This window comes from Bufo bufo, chromosome 9 (assembly GCF_905171765.1).
Source record: "Bufo bufo chromosome 9, aBufBuf1.1, whole genome shotgun sequence".
Classification (NCBI taxonomy): domain Eukaryota; kingdom Metazoa; phylum Chordata; class Amphibia; order Anura; family Bufonidae; genus Bufo; species Bufo bufo.
Genome location: NC_053397.1, coordinates 174,516,255 through 174,535,836, shown reverse-complemented (window position 1 = coordinate 174,535,836; position 19,582 = coordinate 174,516,255). Strand labels below are relative to the sequence as shown.

Here is a 19,582-nt window from a genome sequence, read left to right as displayed (position 1 = left end):
CGCAGTTTTTTGGTTTAAAAGGGTGCAAAAAAAGTGTGACTTTGTGACTGTACACCATAAGTGAGTGGGAAAGTGGTTGGCTAGGCAAGGAGGTGTATGTCCGATTTAGCAAGTATTGGCACACTCTCACGCCAGTAGGTGCGGGGTGTAAAAACTTAGGCGGTCATTTATCAACCTGAAATACACCTATATTACATGTATTTCAGGGGCAGATTGTGGCGCAACAGTTAGAGGATTCCTGCATAACGGAAACCGGACGGATCAGTTATGCTGGCCATAGACTTCTATTATGACGGAATGCCTCTAAAGGCATTTCGTAATGCATTCCATCATAGAATTGCGTTATGGTCCATGGTAACGGAATCCATAACACAATTCAGCACATACCCAAACTTCCAAAACTGAAATTCGCTCATCACTACCAGTGAGTTTTTCACTGAAGTCTATCTGTATATCGCCCTCTGCTGTTTGGCCTTTTTCTAATTTCTCTGTCCTGCTCACTGACATGAAGGCACATGCTCAGTTTCACCATTCAACTGCCAGCAACTGCAGTAGAAAGGATTCGCCCCCTAAGCTACAAGCTTCAAATAAACCTAGCACAGCAACTGTAGTAACGGATGGGGAGATCTCCGGATTCATGCGAGGTACAGGGCTGGTTCTTTTTATTAGATAGGGACTCTCGTACTATATGAGATCGGTTTTTCATTTTTTACTATCAAAGGCAACATATAATGTCAGTGCAAAACGAGTTACCTCTAATGGTCTAGGTGAAGAGTCTATTTTGTTAACAGCTTTGTCAACAACAGATGCAGTGAGACTTGTCTGTCCTATGGCGAGACCTTTGACAGCATAGACAGCTGTAAATTCATCCACGTTTTCACTCAGGGCTCTGCAAGGTGAAAACCAAATAATGTGGTAACACAAAATGATATGCACATAGTAACTTAAAATATACTTCCGAAAAAGTCTATGGAAGTTTCCACAACGCACTCACTTGATCGACACAATTTGTGAGGACGATCCCAGCTCCAAGTTCATATAGGTAAAATATTTAGCAAGAAATTGCTTTTGAGAGGAGTCCAGGACCCTCACATAGGCTTTAACAGTCTTCCCAATTTCTACCTGTATCAGTTGAAGAAAGCAGGTTAGGAGTTTCATATTATGGTGTAATGCTGGTTTAAAACATTGCTGTCTGTGAAGTCTAATGATTGAGCAGTTTATTAAATGTACCATAGTAATGATCCATGTAATGAAAGTAAATGTATACAGATACCTTGTCAACCATCCGAACATCCACCTGGAAGATATCCGACACTTGAACGTTAACGGTGGCTGGGGCAGGGAAAGCCAGACAAAGGTCGTAAACCATGACGGATAGCGTTCCTGGACGCAAAGGATAAACCTGTAAGAGATATTAAGTCATAAGTATAAATGTACAGAAAAAAAGAGAAAGTAAAAAAAGAGGGTACAAATAATTAAAACCAATTAAAAACGTAAAAATTCAAACAAAGAGGTGAGCTCAAAAATAAAGAGGCCCTAGAAAGTTGACCACCTGTAATAAGGTAAGAGCCAACCAGGCCAATATGATCAATGTCATACAACAATCCACAAGATACGTCCACCTCCAAAATAGTAAAGTTACAAATATGTAGCAACAATATCTGAAAACAAAGGATGTACAGTGGCATGCAGAAGTTTGGGCACACCTAGTAAAAATGACTGTTACTGTGCACGGTTAAGCAAGTTTGAAGATGAAATGATCTCCAAAAGGACACAATCCCTTTGTATTTTACGCAAAAGCAATTTATTTCAATCTATTACATTTTCAAAATGAGGCTACTTTCACACTTGCGGCAGAGTGATCCGGCAATCTGCATGCAAACGGACAACATTTGTAGACGGAACCAGATGCAGATCCTTCTTACAAATGCATTGCAAGAACGGATCCGTCTCTCCGTATGACATCCGGAGAAACTGATCCGATATATTTTTTTTTTCACATTTTTACCGGTCTACATGCGGTATTTCCTCTGTCCAAAACGCCGTTCAGTGACTGAACTGAAGACATCCTGAACGGATTTCTCTCCATTCAGAATGCATGGGGATAAAACTGATCAGTTCTTTTCCGGTATTAAGCCCCTATGATGGAACTCCGTGCCGGAAAAAAATAAAAACCGCTAGTGTGAAAGTACCCTAAAAAGGAAAAGGGCCGGAATCTACAGTCGTGGCCAAAAGTTTTGAGAATTACATAAATATTGGAAAAGTTGCTGCTTAAGTTTTTATAATAGCAATTTGCATATACTCCAGAATGTTATGAAGAGTGATCAGATGAATTGCATAGTCCTTCTTTGCCATGAAAATTAACTTAATCCCCAAAAAAACTTTCCACTGCATTTCATTGCTGTCATTAAAGGACCTGCTCAGATCATTTCAGTAATCGTCTTGTTAACTCAGGTGAGAATGTTGACGAGCACAAGGCTGGAGATCATTATGTCAGGCTGATTGGGTTAAAATGGCAGACTTGACATGTTAAAAGGAGGGTGATGCTTGAAATCATTGTCCTTCCATTGTTAACCATGGTGACCTGCAAAGAAACGCGTGCAGCCATCATTGCATTGCATAAAAATGGCTTCACAGGCAAGGATATTGTGGCTACTAAGATTGCACCTCAATCAACAATTTATAGGATCATCAAGAACTTCAAGGAAAGAGGTTCAATTCTTGTTAAGAAGGCTTCAGGGCGTCCAAGAAAGTCCAGCAAGCGCCAGGATAGTCTCCTAAAGAGGATTCAGCTGCGGGATCGGAGTGCCACCAGTACAGAGCTTGCTCAGGAATGGCAGCAGGCAGGTGTGAGCGCATCTGCACGCACAGTGAGGCGATGACTTTTGGAAGATGGCCTGGTGTCAAGAAGGGCAGCAAAGAAGCCACGTCTCTCCAAAAAAAACATCAGGGACAGATTGATCTTCTGCAGAAAGTATGGTGAATGGACTGCTGAGGACTGGGGCAAAGTCATATTCTCCGATGAAGCCTCTTTCAGATTGTTTGGGGCATCTGGAAAAAGGCTTGTCCGGAGAAGAAAAGGTGAGCGCCACCATCAGTCCTGTGTCATGCCAACAGTAAAGCATCCGGAGACCATTCATGTGTGGGGTTGCTTTTCATCCAAGGGAGTGGGCCACAGGCATGAATAAAGAATGGTACCAAAACACCCTCCAACAGCAACTTCTTCCAACAATCCAACAGTTTGGTGAAGAACAATGCATTTTCCAACACGATGGAGCACCGTGCCATAAGGCAAAAGTGATAACCAAGTGGCTCGGGGACCAAAACGTTGACATTTTGGGTCCATGGCCTGAAAACTCCCCAGATCTTAATCCCATTGAGAACTTGTGGTCAATCCTCAAGAGGCGGGTGGACAAACAAAAACCCACTAATCCTGACAAACTCCAAGAAGTGATTATGAAAGAATGGGTTGCTATCAGTCAGGAATTGGCCCAGAAGTTGATTGAGAGCATGCCCAGTCGAATTGCAGAGGTCCTGAAAAAGAAGGGCCAACACTGCAAATACTGACTCTTTGCATAAATGTCATGTAATTGTCGATAAAAGCCTTTAAAACGTTTGAAGTGCGTGTAATTATATTTCACTACATCACAGAAACAACTGAAACAAAGATCTAAAAGCAGTTTAGCAGCAAACTTTGTGAAAACGAATATTTGTGTCATTCTCAAAACTTTTGGCCACGACTGTATAATTTGGGCACCCTGCATGGTTAGTACCTAGTAGCACCCCCTTTGGCAAGTATCACAGCTTGTTAACACTTTTTGGAGCCAGCCAAGAGTCTTTCAAGTCTTTGCGTTTTTCTATTCCCCGCCATTTGCCTCCACGTGGCAAGCTGCAAACAGCACTGAGCGGGAGATCCTAGGAACGCAGGTGACGTCACCGGAAGTGACGACACCCAGCAGCAACCAACGGCCTGAGCAGACAGCGAGCGGGAACGGCACACGTGGACACCGCCGCCCAGACAGGAACCGCTGACCAGCTCATCAACAGCCGCAAGGAGGGTAATGTACCTGCTTACAAAGCAGTCTTTATTCCACAGCTTGCCGATACCGGATCTGTGAATAACAACTTGAAACAAAACCGGACCCGTTTTGCTTCCTCCCCATAATCTTGGGATCTCTAACTAAACCCTTATAGAAAGGTATCCACCTTTCAACTAACATCAGGATACCCCATCTCCCTACTGGAATATATGCCATGATACTGGACCTTCTTTCATCCTAACAGGTTCACAAGACTGCCCTTTCTCCTCCCATACCAGGAGTATTCTTTTCCAGCAGGATTTTCCATAAATTGACATTACATGATACCAGGACTATATTGGTCATTTCAATACTATATATGACCAGATTCTTTTCCAACAGGCCTATAAGACTGCCTTTTTCCCTCTTTCTTCCCAGCAGGATTGTATTGAATTGATATCTATTATCTATTTATTATAGATCACTCAACCATCTTCATATTTTTATCTTTCTATCGATATTACCACTATGTACTTTTTATATTGATTATCGATTACATGTGTTTTATATTTTTATTATCAGCTATTCTATATTAAATAGTATTACTTTTCCATACACCCCAATTGTTTTGAGTGCCATCCCTCTACTTTTATTTAAGAGTCTTTCAATTCTTGTTTGAGGGATTTTCATCCATTCCTCCTTGCAAAAGTCTTCCAGTCTTGCATACACTGTTCCTTTGATGTCTATCTACAGATTTTCAATGATGTTCAGATCAGGGGACTGTGAGGGCCATGGTGAAACCTTCAGCTTGCACCTTTTGAGGTAATCCATTGTGGATTTTAAGGTGTGTTTAGGGTCATTATCCATTTGTAGAAGCCATCCTCTTTTTTTTTTCCAGTTGGTGTTATGTTTGCTTCCATAATTTGTTGGAATTTTATTGAATCCATTTCTTCCCTCTAGTCATGAAATGTTCCCTGTGCTATTGGCTGCAATACATCCCCAAAGCATGATTGATCCATCCCCATGCTTAATGGTTGGAGAGGCATTCTTTCTGTGCCCTTTTTAATCCAAACATTCCTTTGCTCACTGTGGCCAAAGAGTTCTGTTTTAACCTTATGGGTTCACAGGACTTATTTCCAAAATGAATCAGGCTTGTTTAGATGTTCTTACCTTGTCTTGACCTCCACTGTGCCTGTTAACGGCCATTTCTTAATTACATTTCAAATTGAGAAAGTGGCAACCTAAAAACGCTTTGACTTCTACTTGTAGCCTTCTCCTGCTTTGTGTCCCTCAACCATTTTCAGAGTGTTAGGCAGCTGCTTAGAAGAACCCACGGCTGCTTTTTTTCAGGACAAGATTAGAGGAGTCTGGGTATGTATAAAGCTTTAAAATTTGCATCACCTGGCCTTTCACAACGATGATTGAGACCTCGGTCAAAGTTATCTGAGCGCTCAAATCTCCTTGGGTTCCCATACTTTTGCAAGGTACTCCTTTCCTTTTTCCACAAAAATTGTACAAAACCAAAATAATACACTAATATTGCCTAAAATGTTGAAAAGTTTGTTTCATCTTTAACTTTATGCCTTTTGGAGATCATTGAATTTTTTACTTCAACAGTGCGATGGTGCATGTGCATTAATAAGACCCCCATACTATATCGGCTGAAACAACAGACACTAAAATAGGAAAGGTGTAAAGAAGGAGAAAGTTAGGTCTGGTATATGTAGGCCACCGCTGAAGAAAACCAATGCAGCTTCCTCGGGGTAGAGTTGGCTTATTGAGTCATAAGCAAGCACAGGTCTGAAAGTCAGATCCATTAACACTAATAGACCATTGCGCAAAATGAGAATTCTACCACGAAAATACATTGATTTAGTGGATTTAATAACACAAATTCAGCTTTGGATACCTTAACGTAGAAAAGAGTTAAGACAACTGACAAAATGGCAATTACACATCGAAAAACCCATAACAACAAAGTGATTCGCAATGAGAAATGAATAAATATAATATTATATATACACACACACACACACACACCAAACTTCTAGGTGCAAGAGTACTAAGTGAGTAACCCCATAAGGACACAGCCAATTTTCGGTTATGTACTTTGTTTTTTTTCCTTACTGCCTTCCACTTTTTTTATATTTTCTGTTCATGTAGTCATATGAGGGCAATTTTTTTCCGGGACACATTGTATTTTGATACCATGTAGACGTGAGCAGGTAAAACGTGAAGAAAATGCGTTCTCTTCAAACAGCTGATTGGCCGGGGTGCCAGGAATCGGACTGCCACAGATCAGATAATTGGATTTTTTGTACTCACCGTAAAATCCTTTTCTCGTAGTAGGCATTGGGGGACACAGCACCATGGGTATATGTCCAACTACCACTAGGAGGTGACACTAGACATAAAAAGTGTTGGCTCCTTCCCGTTGGGCTATACCCTCTCCACAGACACTAGGCAGCTCAGTTTGTACCAAAAGCAGTAGGAGAGAGAAGAAAGGCAAGGAACCAACAACTCCCGTACCGGGAAAAATCAAGAGACCAGCCCGGAGAAGCGGAAGTAAAACAACATAGGGTGGGATCTGTGTCCCCCAATGCCTACTACGAGAAAAGGATTTTACGGTGAGTACAAAAAATCCAATTTTCTCGTGCATGGCATTGGGGGACACAGCACCATGGGACGTCCCAAAGCAGTCCCCGAGGGTGGGAAAAGGACAGCCATGCCACCGGTTGGGCATACAGGTGCAGGAGAACCATGTGACTCAACAGGAGGAAAGCACAGAATAGGCAAGAAGCCTCATAATAAAGGGAGAAACCCCAATGAAGCAACAGCGAAGACTGCCCGCACCCCAGGACAAATGCCTGGGAGAAGGACCCAAATGCAAAAAGAAGGCAAAAGGGAAACACCCAGCTCATCCAAAGGCTGGAGAGAGAAAGTAGGACAGCTCCACGTAGTGGAGCTACCCAACATTCTAATTGACTCAGGCAAAAGCACAAACACCCTGAGGTCAACCCCTGACAGGCCAGGGGAACAAGGGAACATGGACTCACTGAAGGCCAAACGAGTGAGGGAAGCCATAGCAAGGCTCACATGAGAAGGGAGCAAGCCTCCCCTTAGCGCAAAACAGGTGATGAAGATAAGCGCCCTATTGAAAGGAAAAACCCCAAAGGCGCTAAGGGAAACCGCCAACCCTTGTAAAGGGAAGGGGTTGTAAGTAAATGCCACGAAAAGAGAAAAGATAAGACCGGCATCACAAAATCAGGAGACGAAGAACGAGCCCCTGAAAACAAAATATCGCTGAGAAGCGCAAGACCGCAGAAACTCTGGCCAGAGTATCAGGGGAAAAAAGGGGACCAGATGTAGGCCCCGGAAATCTCAGCAGGGACACACTGGAGTGAGAGAAGCCAAGGCAAGGCTCACAATGAAGTGAGCAGATCTCCCCCCACCGCAAAGCAGGTGATGAAGTTAAGCGCCCTATTGAAAGGTGAAAACCCCAAAGGCGCCAAGGGAAACCGCCAACCCTTGGAAAGGGAGGGGGTTGCAAGTAAAGGCCATGAAAAAAGATAAGATAAGATAAGACCTGCATCCCAAAACCAGGAGACGAGGAACGAGCCTCTGAAAACAAAATATCGCTGAAAAGCGCAAGACCGGAGAAACTCCGGCCAAATGAAGTATCAGGAAGATGCAGGCCCAGGAAATCTCAGCAGGGACACACTGGACTGAGGGACATGGGAGGAGAAGGAGAGTACTCCCAACAATCTAAGGAGGAAGATTCTACAAACCGGAGGAAGTCCCTCCTGAAGGAGACCATAAGGTGGAAATGAAAAGCGTAGCACAAAACCACTCAATACCAGATACATGGAACACAATAGAGCCCGCCAGGGGTATTGGCTACAGCATCTGGAGATGGTGTAGGAACTCTACAGGGGCAATTGCTACGGCAATTGAAGGCGGCCTGTATATCTCACCCGGCAGGGGGAAATAGAGCCACGTGGAACACCATCGAGCCAACCAGGGGTAATGGCTACAGCATCTGGAGTAAGTGTAGGAACTAATCGCCACGGCAATAAAAGCCGGCCTGTATTCTCTGATACAGGCTACTACAAAAGAACCTTTAGAGGCCGAGGAGGGTTACCAACCCTACAAGAGGCGTTTGCCTGAATTATCAGCTTGCCTGGAACATAGCCCCTGGATAGGGGAACCAGGAAGGTCTGTCGTGTACAGCCTACGAGGGCGTACGTACCAGAGACACCGCGTAGGTGTCCCAGTTGCTAATCACGGGGACGGCTGCCTTACCAGTGCGGTAATAACCTGTGCAGGCAGGAGAGCGCCATCCGAAAGTCCACTAGAGGGGCACCGAAACCTGGGTAGGGTAGGTTCCTCCGTGCACGTTTGTCTTGACCTCACAGAGGGTGCCGAGGAGGGGTGGAAGCTAGTTAAGACCACCAGAGGTTGGTCCGTGGGCTACTCCTTGCGTGACCCTGTATCTGAGCGTGAGCCGGGGGGGGAGACCGCAATTCGTAGGTAGCGCTCCAGCGACTCCGCCGGGGATTGGGCGAGTCAGGCAAGGTTCCCATGGTTCGACAGGGAGGGAGCCCATTCAGGGGGGACCTACACAAAAGGGTGGAAAGGGGGGGGGGGAGCATGTGATCTGATTGGAGCATGTGATCTGATGTCACCACAGGTCCTAGCCGATAGTTCATCTTTTAAGAAGTAAAGAAGAGACTGGGAACTACGCGAACAAGAGGAGAAGGCGAGTAAATTTTTTTAACCCTCAATTGATCACCTACTAAGCATTCTGTATTCAGAATGCTATTATTTTCTCTTATAACCATGTTATAAGGGAAAATAATACAGTGAATAGACTGTCACCTAGCAACCATGCGTGAAAATCGCACCGCATCCGCACTTGCTTGCGGATGCTTGCGATTTTCACGCAACCCCATTCATTTCTATGGGGCCTGCGTTGCGTGAAAAACGCAGAATATAGAGCATGCTGCGATTTTCACGCAACGCACAAGTGATGCATGAAAATCACCGGTCATCTGAACAGCCCCATTAAAATGAATAGGTCGGGATTCAGTGCGGGTGCAATACGTTCACCTACCGCATTGCACCCGTGCGGAAATCTCGCCCGTGTGAGCGCAGCCTAACTGTTTTATGTAATGGCTAGCTGGCTGCTCATTGAGGCATAGAAACATACAAAGTAGTATACAAACCTAATGATGCCAATGATGTCCATGAATTGTTCCCAGTTGTAGTGTTCACAGAAGACTACCACATAGTAGGACCACACCGAGTACCCCCCACACAGCAGTGTCATTTCTACAGGGAATTGCTAGTTTCCGTATTCAATGAAATAGTCTAGCACCAGGATAAAGTCCAAGGTTTTCTTTATTGTAGACAAATAGGATCACAGAGGTACGTATTGGGGAGACAGCACCCTGATAAAAATTTGTTAAAGGATAACTGTCATATTTTTATTTTATTTGCTAGTTTATTAGAGCTAGGCATGTATACCTAAGTTAGTTTGTCAATGATTGTCAAAAGATCTGTAATTACCTTATAATAACAGCTTTCATTAATGTCCTCTGTCCCTTTCCACTGCTCCCTTAAAAGACTGCTGCTATGTCTTTTCTGTCTTCTTTTTAGTATAAACAGAATACGGAGGGGCGGTCCTTCACACTGCATGCCTGCATTAGGCTTCAGAGTGAGGAGGCGTGTCTCTCAGTAATCCAATCTGATTGGCTGCAGGGAGCTGCTGGCTACAGCAAGTGTGTATGGGAAGTGAGGGAAAGCAGTTTTGGCGTCAGAGAACTGGCAGAGGAGCCATCTTGAGAAGGTCTTCATATTGTAAATGTTTAAACAGCCGTAACTAAGGGGAAAACTCAAGGAAAACAGTGGTTTGTGAAGAAACTAAAGATTGCTTTTTTTATGCATAATGCTGCTGCAGCAGTAACATATGGCAAAATTTATTTTTTGATGAAAACATGACAGTTACCCTTTAACTGAATTTCACCACTGATGTGCCCCCATGCAGCATTGTCATTTGTACAGGCAATTGCAAGTTTCACTGTGTCCTCTACATGTAATTGGCCATTATATATGTAAGTGTGTGCTGTGGTCAGTAGCTCCCTTATAAATGCACCACTCACATATCCCCCTAAAACACTATAATTAACATATGGTGCCACAGAAAGCACAAAGAACTTCACAATCACAGACTTACTGAATAAAGAGTTCTAGGAACATTTTCCTTTAACTGCTTCAATGGTAAAAGTAACATCTCAAAATCTTACTGTGGATTTTATGTGGATTATACAATGTGGAACACTGCATCATAACCCCAACTTATAGGGAATCCTGCCATTTGAATAAATGGAGCACCTCCTCAAAACTGCTGGAACTAAGGGTACTTTCACACTAGCAGTTTTGTTTTCTGGTATTGAGTTCCATCACAGGAGCTCAGAGTCAATACCAGGAAAAAACTGATCAGTTTTATCCTAATGCATTCCGAATGGAGAGCAATCTGTTCAGGATTCATCAGTTCAGTCCCTCTTACATTTTTTTGGATGGAGAAAATACCGCAGCATGCTGCAGTTTTATCTCCGGCCAAAAATGCTGATCACTTTCTGGAATGCCGGATGCGGCATTAATTTACATTGAAGTGTATTAGTGCCGCATCCGGCATTAAGTGTTCCGGCAAAACGGATCCGGCTTTCCAGTCTGCGCATGCACAGACCTTTAAAAAATGCAAATTTTTTTTTTTTAATACTGGATCCGTTATGCCAGATGACACCAGAGAGACAGATCCAGTGTTTCAATGCATTTGTCAGATGGATCCGTCTGACAAATGCAATCAGTTTGCGTCCGTATTGCCGGATAGAACTGCCTGCCGGAATCCTCTGCCGCAAGTGTGAAAGTACCCTAAGGCGGAGTTCACACTTTGGTCAGTAATTTCCATCAGTTATTGCACTCTGTGAATGTAACAATTTGCACTTAATGTGTGTTTTTGACCCACACCTGATTTTGGCTGACAATAACTGATCGAAATAACTGACCAAATAACTGAAGTGTCAACTCAGCCTTTGGGCCCATTCACATGACCGTAAAGGCTCCGTAAACATATTGCGAACCGCAAAAGGTGGGTCCGCAATGTACGGGCACTGGTCGTGTGCACTCCACACTAGAAGCGCTCCCGTGGGCTTTTGAATCCGTGCTTTCCTGCAAAAGATACAAAACTACATGGCAGGGAGAATTTGGAAAATACATATTAGGTATTGCTTATATGTAGTAATTAATATTTGTGCTTCTTGCAATGGAAGGCGGACAGAGGACTGAGGTTATCTAAATGAGAAACATGTAAAATACACCAGACTCACCGTCACTACTCCTTTAGATTCGTGAAAAGTTGTATCAATAACATTGGGAACACTGCTGTTAATGAAGAAATACCCAGACCCCTCCACGATTGTGAATTCAGCCTGAAATAAAAGGTGAAATATGAGTAATGTAGAAAGGCCATTTATATCAACCCCTGAGCACCAACGCATTTTCAATAACTTAATAGTGACCATACAGTCCACTACCCAGACCTTTGTGCAGTCTGGGATCAGGATGGCAGACCACTAGAAAAGCTTTGATATCTTGACCTTTGTCATCTGCACACTAATGGTCCTGTTACATGGCCCGACAGAACGAGCGCAGACTGACTTGTATATCATCGATCGGGGCCCTTCACATGTCCTGATGCAAAATGACAATGCAAAGTTACAGCAGTCTGTCCCCCATTCACTTTGCATATTGTCAGCAGTGCATCCCCCGTTTACACAGGGCAACATGATGTAGATAAACATGAAAGATGCGATCACTCAATACACTCGAGTTTTGCTTGTTTCTTGGGTAATACCCCGATCCTTGGCACATGTAAAAGGGCCCCGAGTCGTCTTTTACAATTGTGGCTAGTCTGAAGAGCTCCCTAATTAAAAACTAAGAAACTAAATGACATGTTAGATACTTTGATAAGGGGGAATCTAGGTGAAGAGACCCCAACAGTTCAGTAAAAGAAGCAGGCAGAAGCACTAAGTAAAAGAGGTCGTCTCACTTCTACAAAATGACATTTATCATGTAGAGAAAGTTATTACAAGGCACTTACTAATGTATTGTGATTGTCCATATTGCTTCCTTTGCTGGCTTAATTCATTTTTCCATTACATTATACACTGCTAGTTTCCAAGGGTTACGACCACCGTGCAATCCAGCAGCAAAGGACGTGCTTGCACACTATAGGAAACAGCGGTGGTCTATGCGTGCTCCCGGCCAGCACCTTTTCCTACCATGTGCAAGCACGACCACCGCTGCTGGATTGCAGGGTGGTCATAATTCCTGGAAACTAGCAGTTTACAATGGGATGAAAAAAGGAATCAAGCCAGCAAAGGAGGCAATATGGACAATCACAATAGATTAATAAGTGCCTTGTATTAACTTTCTCTACATGATAAATGTCACTTGCTGAAGTGAGAGGACCCCTTTAAGCTCTGTGCCCCTTGTTTCTAGTAGTCTACAGACCACTCTCTGGAACTCCCACAGAAATGAAAGGAGCAGCCGCACACATTTCCGACTGGCCACTCCGTTCATTTCAGGGGGGGCTCCACGGGGTATAGGGTCCCCGTTCTCATGATCTTGGGGGTCCAGGCGGTAAGGCCCTCACGAATCTAACAGTTATCCCCTATTCTGTGGATAGGAGATAACGTGATATAACCAGAATACCCCTTTAATTTAAATGGCCATGTCAAGTTTTATTTTCTAGGACACAAATGAGAATTATTGAAGTTCTCCAGTGCTTAATTTACATTAAAAAGGGTTTTCCGACATTTTAATACTGATGATCTATACTCCGGATAGATCATCAGTATCTGATTGGTGAGGGTCCGACATCAGGGACCCCCACTGATCAGCTGTTTCAGAGAAGCGCCAGTGCCTTCTCGCAGCTTACCAAGTACAGCGCCGCTTGATATTGCAGCTCAGCCTCATTCACTTCTGTGGGGCTGAGCTGCGCCTAGGCATCTGAACGTTTCATCACAAGGCCTAAGAAAAGCGGTGAGAAGGCCGCGGCGCTCACATGAGCGCTGATGCCTTCTCAAACGGCTGATCGGTGGGGGTCCCGGGTGTCTGACCCCCACGATCAGATACTGATGACCTATCCAGAGGACAGATCATCAGTATTAAAATGTCGGAAAACACCTTTAAGTTCACAGGATAATCAGTCATAGCAGAACGCCTATACATTCAAAGAAACAAAACCTCACCGTGACACTTGGATGATTATAGATGGAAATTGATCCCGGGTTCACCCTCACATCCTCCACAAGTAGAAGCTCTAGACTAGCAGCAACTGGTGTGAGTGTTTTAATCTGGAACAGAAGAGACCATTCACTATAATACAAGATTCAGGACTACACATGTACACAAAAAGAATAAAAATAAAATACACATACATGCCCTTTTCTAACAAACCTTTTAGGAGAGGCAGAAATGTCCCTCTGGCACGTATCAGATAGGTTAAGTAATACAAGTCAATATGTAGACGGATCCAAACATAAAAAAACATATAACATACCATTGAACAGCATTGATTCTTAATTTAAAGTGTAACTATAATATACATATAACTATATCTGTGTAAGGCTAGGTTCACATCCGGTGGGGGGAGGTTCCTGCAAAAAAAAGACATAATAAAGCTGTATGCGGTGGTATTTTGTCTGGCAATGGGTCAGTACTGATGCCTGAAACCCAACGGACTCCAAATCAATGCCGGATCCAACCCTGCTGGCAATTCGATCCCTAGGCCGGAAAAGAATACAGGAATTTGGCCGCAGATCTGAACTTAGCCTAAGGCTCCATTCAGACGTCCGCAAATCGAATGGGTCCGCATCCGTTCCGCAATATCGGAAACGGGGGCGGACCCATTCATTCTCAATGGGGCATCCGCATTTCCGGAGGGCGGCCCTGAACTACCGGGCTTCGGCCCTGAACTTCCGGGCCGCGGCTCTGCAAAAAATAGAACATGTCCTATTCTTGTCCGCGGACAAGAATAGGCAGTTCTATGGGGGGTGCCGGCCCGGGTGTATTGCGGATCCGCAATACACTACGGACGTGTGAATGGACCCTTATTTAGAGACCAGTGTACATACAAATGTAGTAGAGTTAACACACATGCTTTATGAGACGTGTGATCTAAACTAAATGCGTTAAGCAAACACCTTCAATTGCTTTTCAATGGCTTTTGTTTCAAGATAACGCAATGAGTTAAGAGTGTGTGTGTGTTAACCCTGCTACATAACATTCTTTAGTCACATAAGCAAAGTTGCATCATCTGCATTACAAAGAACAATGGCATCATTTCTATAATACCTTGAGAAATAAACAAAAAATTAAAAAAACAGGAATGCTTTGATACATACCAGTGTTCTTACGTTGGCAGCTCTGAGATGAGACTCCTGGTAATTATTTGCTGTGGCAGTAATAACTGCTGTCCCCGATACCTGATGAACATGAACTGTGTTCAGGCCTAAAACAATAACAGTAAATGAGACATCCTGGGGTTGTCGGTTTTATTTTCAGACACTTTCGTATAAATACACAAATAAATGTAATACCATGCATCTTCCTCTGACCGCCTGCATCTTCTTTCTGAATATACTCCATGGGTTTTGAAGCATCAAAGTTGGCTAAGGGCACCTTGGATGAATCCCACTCAACAGCTAAAGAAGTAAAGTTATCAAACTTTCTACCATGGTGATCATAGGCCGATAACTGCAGCAACTGATTACGATAGTTGGAAACTGGAATCTAGGAGAAAAAAAACAAAAAACATAGGTTATATCCTTAATATCTACTTTTCAACTGGATAAATTCATATAAAATCCAATACCAATAAAAGATCAAAACATAGACCATTTTAAATATCATAAATCTGTAAAGAACTTTTACACTTTTCCCGCCCAAAAAAAAAAGAGGCAGTGGAGCTTAAAAACCTAAAAGAACAGATACTTGCCCTCACTGATGCGCTGCGGCTGTCATTCTGACACTGCTCATGACGAAACTTCTCTTCGCTTCCTAGTTTCCGCTGGACATGCCAAAAGTGCTAACATCGGCCTGCTCAGTCATTCACTGCCCGAGGTGGCGACCCATCGCTTTAAACATCCCTTTAAAAGGGTTGGCCACTAATTCTTTCATTATATGCGGTAATCGGTATATTAAGCCACTTAGTAATACGCTATTATTAAAAGACCTGCACCAACTGCTTATTCCTTGTTTATTCCAATCTTCCACAGACCTCCTGGCCCCCAAATGGCCGCCATATGAAAGGAGCAGAAGGTTGTGCATGGCAGCTGCCAATCTACTCCTATACCATGAGACTGCTGGAGACCGGCAAACACTGTCAGCCATTTTCAGCAATCGCACAGAAAATGAATGAAGCAGCAGGCATGCGCGATTGGCTGCTCTATTAATATGGGGGCACGGGACCCCAGTTCTTATAATCAGGGGGGATTCCTGAGTTCGGCCACATTGATCAGATGCTTGCACAGGCAAGATATCCAGCAGCCATCAGTAGTAATATAATCATGCAAGCTTTATTTCTTCAATAATTAAAATCCATTGTGCACATTGTTTAACGCTGATGCGTTTCAGACTATGACGTAGTCCTTTGTCATACGACTAGGATATCGTAGGCTACAGTCTGAAATGCGGTCCGTGTTAAACAATGTGCAACTCTAGATTTTAATTATTGAAGAATGACATGAAATAAAGCTTACATAATTTTAGTACTACTGATGGTTGCTGGATATTTTGCCTGTGCAACCATTGGATTCACTGCATCTGGGAGTCGGCCCAGAGTTTCTGTGCAGCTCTGCATTACACAGGGAGTGGCTTTTTCATTGTGATCAGTCGCTTATTCGGTTTCCTGTGGATAGGGGATAATTTGATGAACGACCCCTTTAATAACAGGTGAAGTGGCCAACAATGCAATATTTCTTCAAGATGCATGCATATACAGGATTTAATAAGGATTTAAGTGTGGATTCTGCACCCAAATCTTCAAACCCACCGACGTTCCACATGCAATGTAAGGGTGCATTCACATCACCGTTTAGCTTTCCGTTCTTTTGATCCGTCTGAGATCCCCCTTTTTTTTTTTGACGGGATAAAAAGTCCTGCATGCAGTCCTTTTTTCCCCCCACAGTCTAAAAAAAACGGATCTCAGACGGAAATAGCTCAAATGGATGACAACTGATGCAACAGGATCCGTTTTTTTTTTACAGGATTCTGTAAAGAAACGGATCATAGTATGGATCCTATGCATAACTGATGCAACAGGATCCGCTTTTTACAGGATCGGGTTTGTTTTTTCCTCTCTCGTCTTCTGACGGAAAGCAAAACGGTGATGTGAATGCACCCTAAGTGAATTTTTACCTCATTCATATGCACCGAAATGTTATTTTTTTTTTTTTTTTGTGGGAGTGCCACAAAAAAAAAAAAAAAAAAAAAAAAATCCTCATCTGAACATTTGAGTGTCAGTCTACTTTCACACTCGCGTTTTGGCTTTCCGTTTCTGAGATCCGTTCAGGGCTCTCACGAGCGGTCCAAAACGGATCAGTTTTGCCCTAATGCATTCTGAACGGAAAAGGATCCGCTCAGAATGCATCAGTTTGCCTGCAGCGTTTTTCTGCCCGTCCTGGGATGCGGAGAGAGACTGATCCATCCTGACACACAATGCAAGTCAATGGGGATCCGTTTTCTCTGACACAATAAAAAAAGGATCAGTCCTCCACTGACTTTCAATGGAGTTCATGACGGCGGTTGTATTATTGTAACGGAAGCGTTTTTGCAGATCCATGACGTATCCGCAAAAAACGCTAGTGTGAAAGTAGCCTCAGCCCGGAATTTCAGCTGCAGATCCTCTTGTAAATACATGTTGGATTTCCCACAGGCACATACCCCATGACTGCAGCTCGACAAGAATTATGAATGTCAATGAGGGAAATGCCTGACTGCACACAGACGTAATTATATGCCTTTGAGTACCTGAAGATCACTTTATAGCCACTTTATAGAAAGGGGAGCGAATGTAACTGGGTATGCACCAAGTTACACCAAGTGTATGTACACACCTTTTGGCCACTGATGAAACGGTTCTGTATGTCTGTTCACTGTTATAAAAATGCTTCTATTCAGCACAACAACACTACATTTTCTGGGAATGAAGTCATTAACCGCACTAGACCACTAACACTCCCCAAGGCTGTGGTTATTTTTTATAAAATACGAAATTGTGCACAAACCAGGTCACTTGGTTTAGGCTACTTTCACACTCGCGTTTTGTGCGGATCCGTCATGGACATTGAAAGTCAATGTAGGACGGATCAGTTTTCTATTGTGCCATATTGTGTCAGTGAAAACGGATCCGTCCTGGCACACAACGTAAGTCAATGGGGACGGATCCGTTTGGCTCAGTTTCATCAGACGGACACTAAAACGCTGCAAACGCCCCAAAGCGGAATGGAGACTGAACTGATCCTTTTCCATTCAGAATGCAAACTGATCCGTTTTGGACCGCTTGTTAGAGCCCTGAACGGATCTCACAAACGGAAAGCCAAAACGCCAGTGTGAAAGTAGACTTACTGTCCTATGCAGACGAAGAAAAACTCCAGAAGAAGAAAAAACACGTACCACTTGCTTTTCTTGCTGCATCAGGGGGCAGATGAGATCCATATGAGAATGCTTGTACACAGGAGTCACAGTAAATCGTGATGGAGGAGCACAAGCCAGCTTCACACTAACACTCTCAACTGCTGGAAATGGGTTGGTCTCGGTGGGCTGGTTTCCAACAGACATTGACATTATCTGCCAGAGAAAAAATTAACAGAATCACTGAATTTATCGATTAGGGTCTAAATCCACTGAGCGCACATTCGGCATATGTATAATTCTTCTAACACATGACAAATGTGGCCAGGCCAGTATACGGTGGAATGCTTTTTGTTTCATCAGATTATCCCGCTGAGATTTCACATGAAGCTTGTGCCAGCAAAACGCACGCCACAATATACAGGGTTTATTATTTTTTTTAATAGTAGTAGTCGATGAGCTGTATATGTAGGAGGTTATAGCGCATATATGTAGACAGAATTTCCTAACATACAGTTGCAAGAAAAAGTATGTGAACCCTTTGAAATGATATGGGTTTCTGCACAAATTGGTCATAAAATGTGATCTGATCTTCATCTAAGTCACAACAATAGACAATCACAGTCTGCTTAAACTAATAACACAAAGAATTAAATGTTACCATGTTTCTATTGAACACACCATGTAAAAATTCACAGTGCAGGTGGAAAAAACGAGATTCTTGTGAACTCACCTGTAAAATCTCTTTCTCGCTTAGTTCATTGGGGGGGGGGACACAGGACGGTGGGTATAGCTGCTTGCTGCCACTAGGAGGCGACACTAGGCTGAAAAGTGATATGCTCTCTCCAGGCTGGAGGGGGTATAGCCGGCAGGGGAGGAGTTATCAGTTTGTGCCCAAGCAATAGGAGTAGGAGAAAAAAAAAACATACGGTAAACAATCAAATCACTGACCAATGCCAGTCGGATCAAACCAGAACTGAGGGCCATACTGGCTCCACAACCGCCATCATTTACGGCAAACAGAAATCACTGGGTGGGAGCTGTGTCCCCTAATGAACTAAGCGAGAAAGAGATTTTACAGGCGAGTTCACAAAAATCTTGTTTTCTCGCTCGTATCATTGGGGGACACAGGACCGTGGGACGTCCTAAAGCAGTCCACGGGGAGGGAAACAAATCACACGCCCATGGAGAAAACGCCCTCGAGGATGCGTACCCCACTGCCGCCTGCAAGACCTTGCTGCCTGGAGCAGCACCCGCCGATGCCTAGGAGGTAAAACTTGGTGAACATGTGCCCGGAAGACCAAGACACTGCCTTCATCAACTGGATAACTGCTGCATGGAGCAGATGAACCCGAGAAGCGCCAACTGCTGGTCGGGTGGGCCAAAAATCCGCTGAGCGGTGCCTTACCCCAGGAGCGGAATGCCAGGGCAACTGTTAAACAGATATACCCGGAAAACATCCCTTGGCGGCTGTCAAGCTTTGACAAGGACCTCCAGAAAAAAAACAGGTAAAAGTCCGTACAGCGGTAAGCGCTAGTCATGGACAAGCAAACCTCAGAGGCCAAATCACATGGCTGATGGAGAGCTCGCTCTGTATAATGCGAGTGAGAAAGAGAAATCCATGTCTGCTGACATGGAAAGGCGACTACCTTCTGCAAAGAAAGAGGATACTGGGCGGAGCACTGCCTTCTGTTCATAATAAAAGAAAAAAAGTACGTACAAGGCGGCGTATCAACTCCGAAAAAAGGCAGGGTGGATGATCCCGCCACCCGGAATGCCGCCTTCCCCGAAATAAAAAAGGAGAAGACGACGTCCCAGAGGGAGGACCTGTTCCTCACTGAAACGCCACCAAACGACCTACAGGT

General features: G+C 43.8%; 1 protein-coding gene across 1 annotated transcript in view; it reads right to left on the bottom strand.

Annotated features, from left to right (window-relative positions):
- The window catches only part of NUP210 (nucleoporin 210), a 111,533-nt gene that overhangs the window by 50,545 nt on the left and 41,406 nt on the right, over positions 1–19,582 (bottom strand). Inside the window, exons 16-23 of the mRNA XM_040406850.1 lie at positions 17,760–17,933; positions 14,684–14,876; positions 14,489–14,595; positions 13,334–13,438; positions 11,408–11,509; positions 1,274–1,402; positions 995–1,122; positions 754–889 (exon numbers count right to left, since the gene is read on the bottom strand). Of these exons, the coding sequence (XP_040262784.1) occupies positions 754–889; positions 995–1,122; positions 1,274–1,402; positions 11,408–11,509; positions 13,334–13,438; positions 14,489–14,595; positions 14,684–14,876; positions 17,760–17,933 (1,074 nt within the window). The remainder of the gene's footprint in view (positions 1–753; positions 890–994; positions 1,123–1,273; positions 1,403–11,407; positions 11,510–13,333; positions 13,439–14,488; positions 14,596–14,683; positions 14,877–17,759; positions 17,934–19,582) is intronic.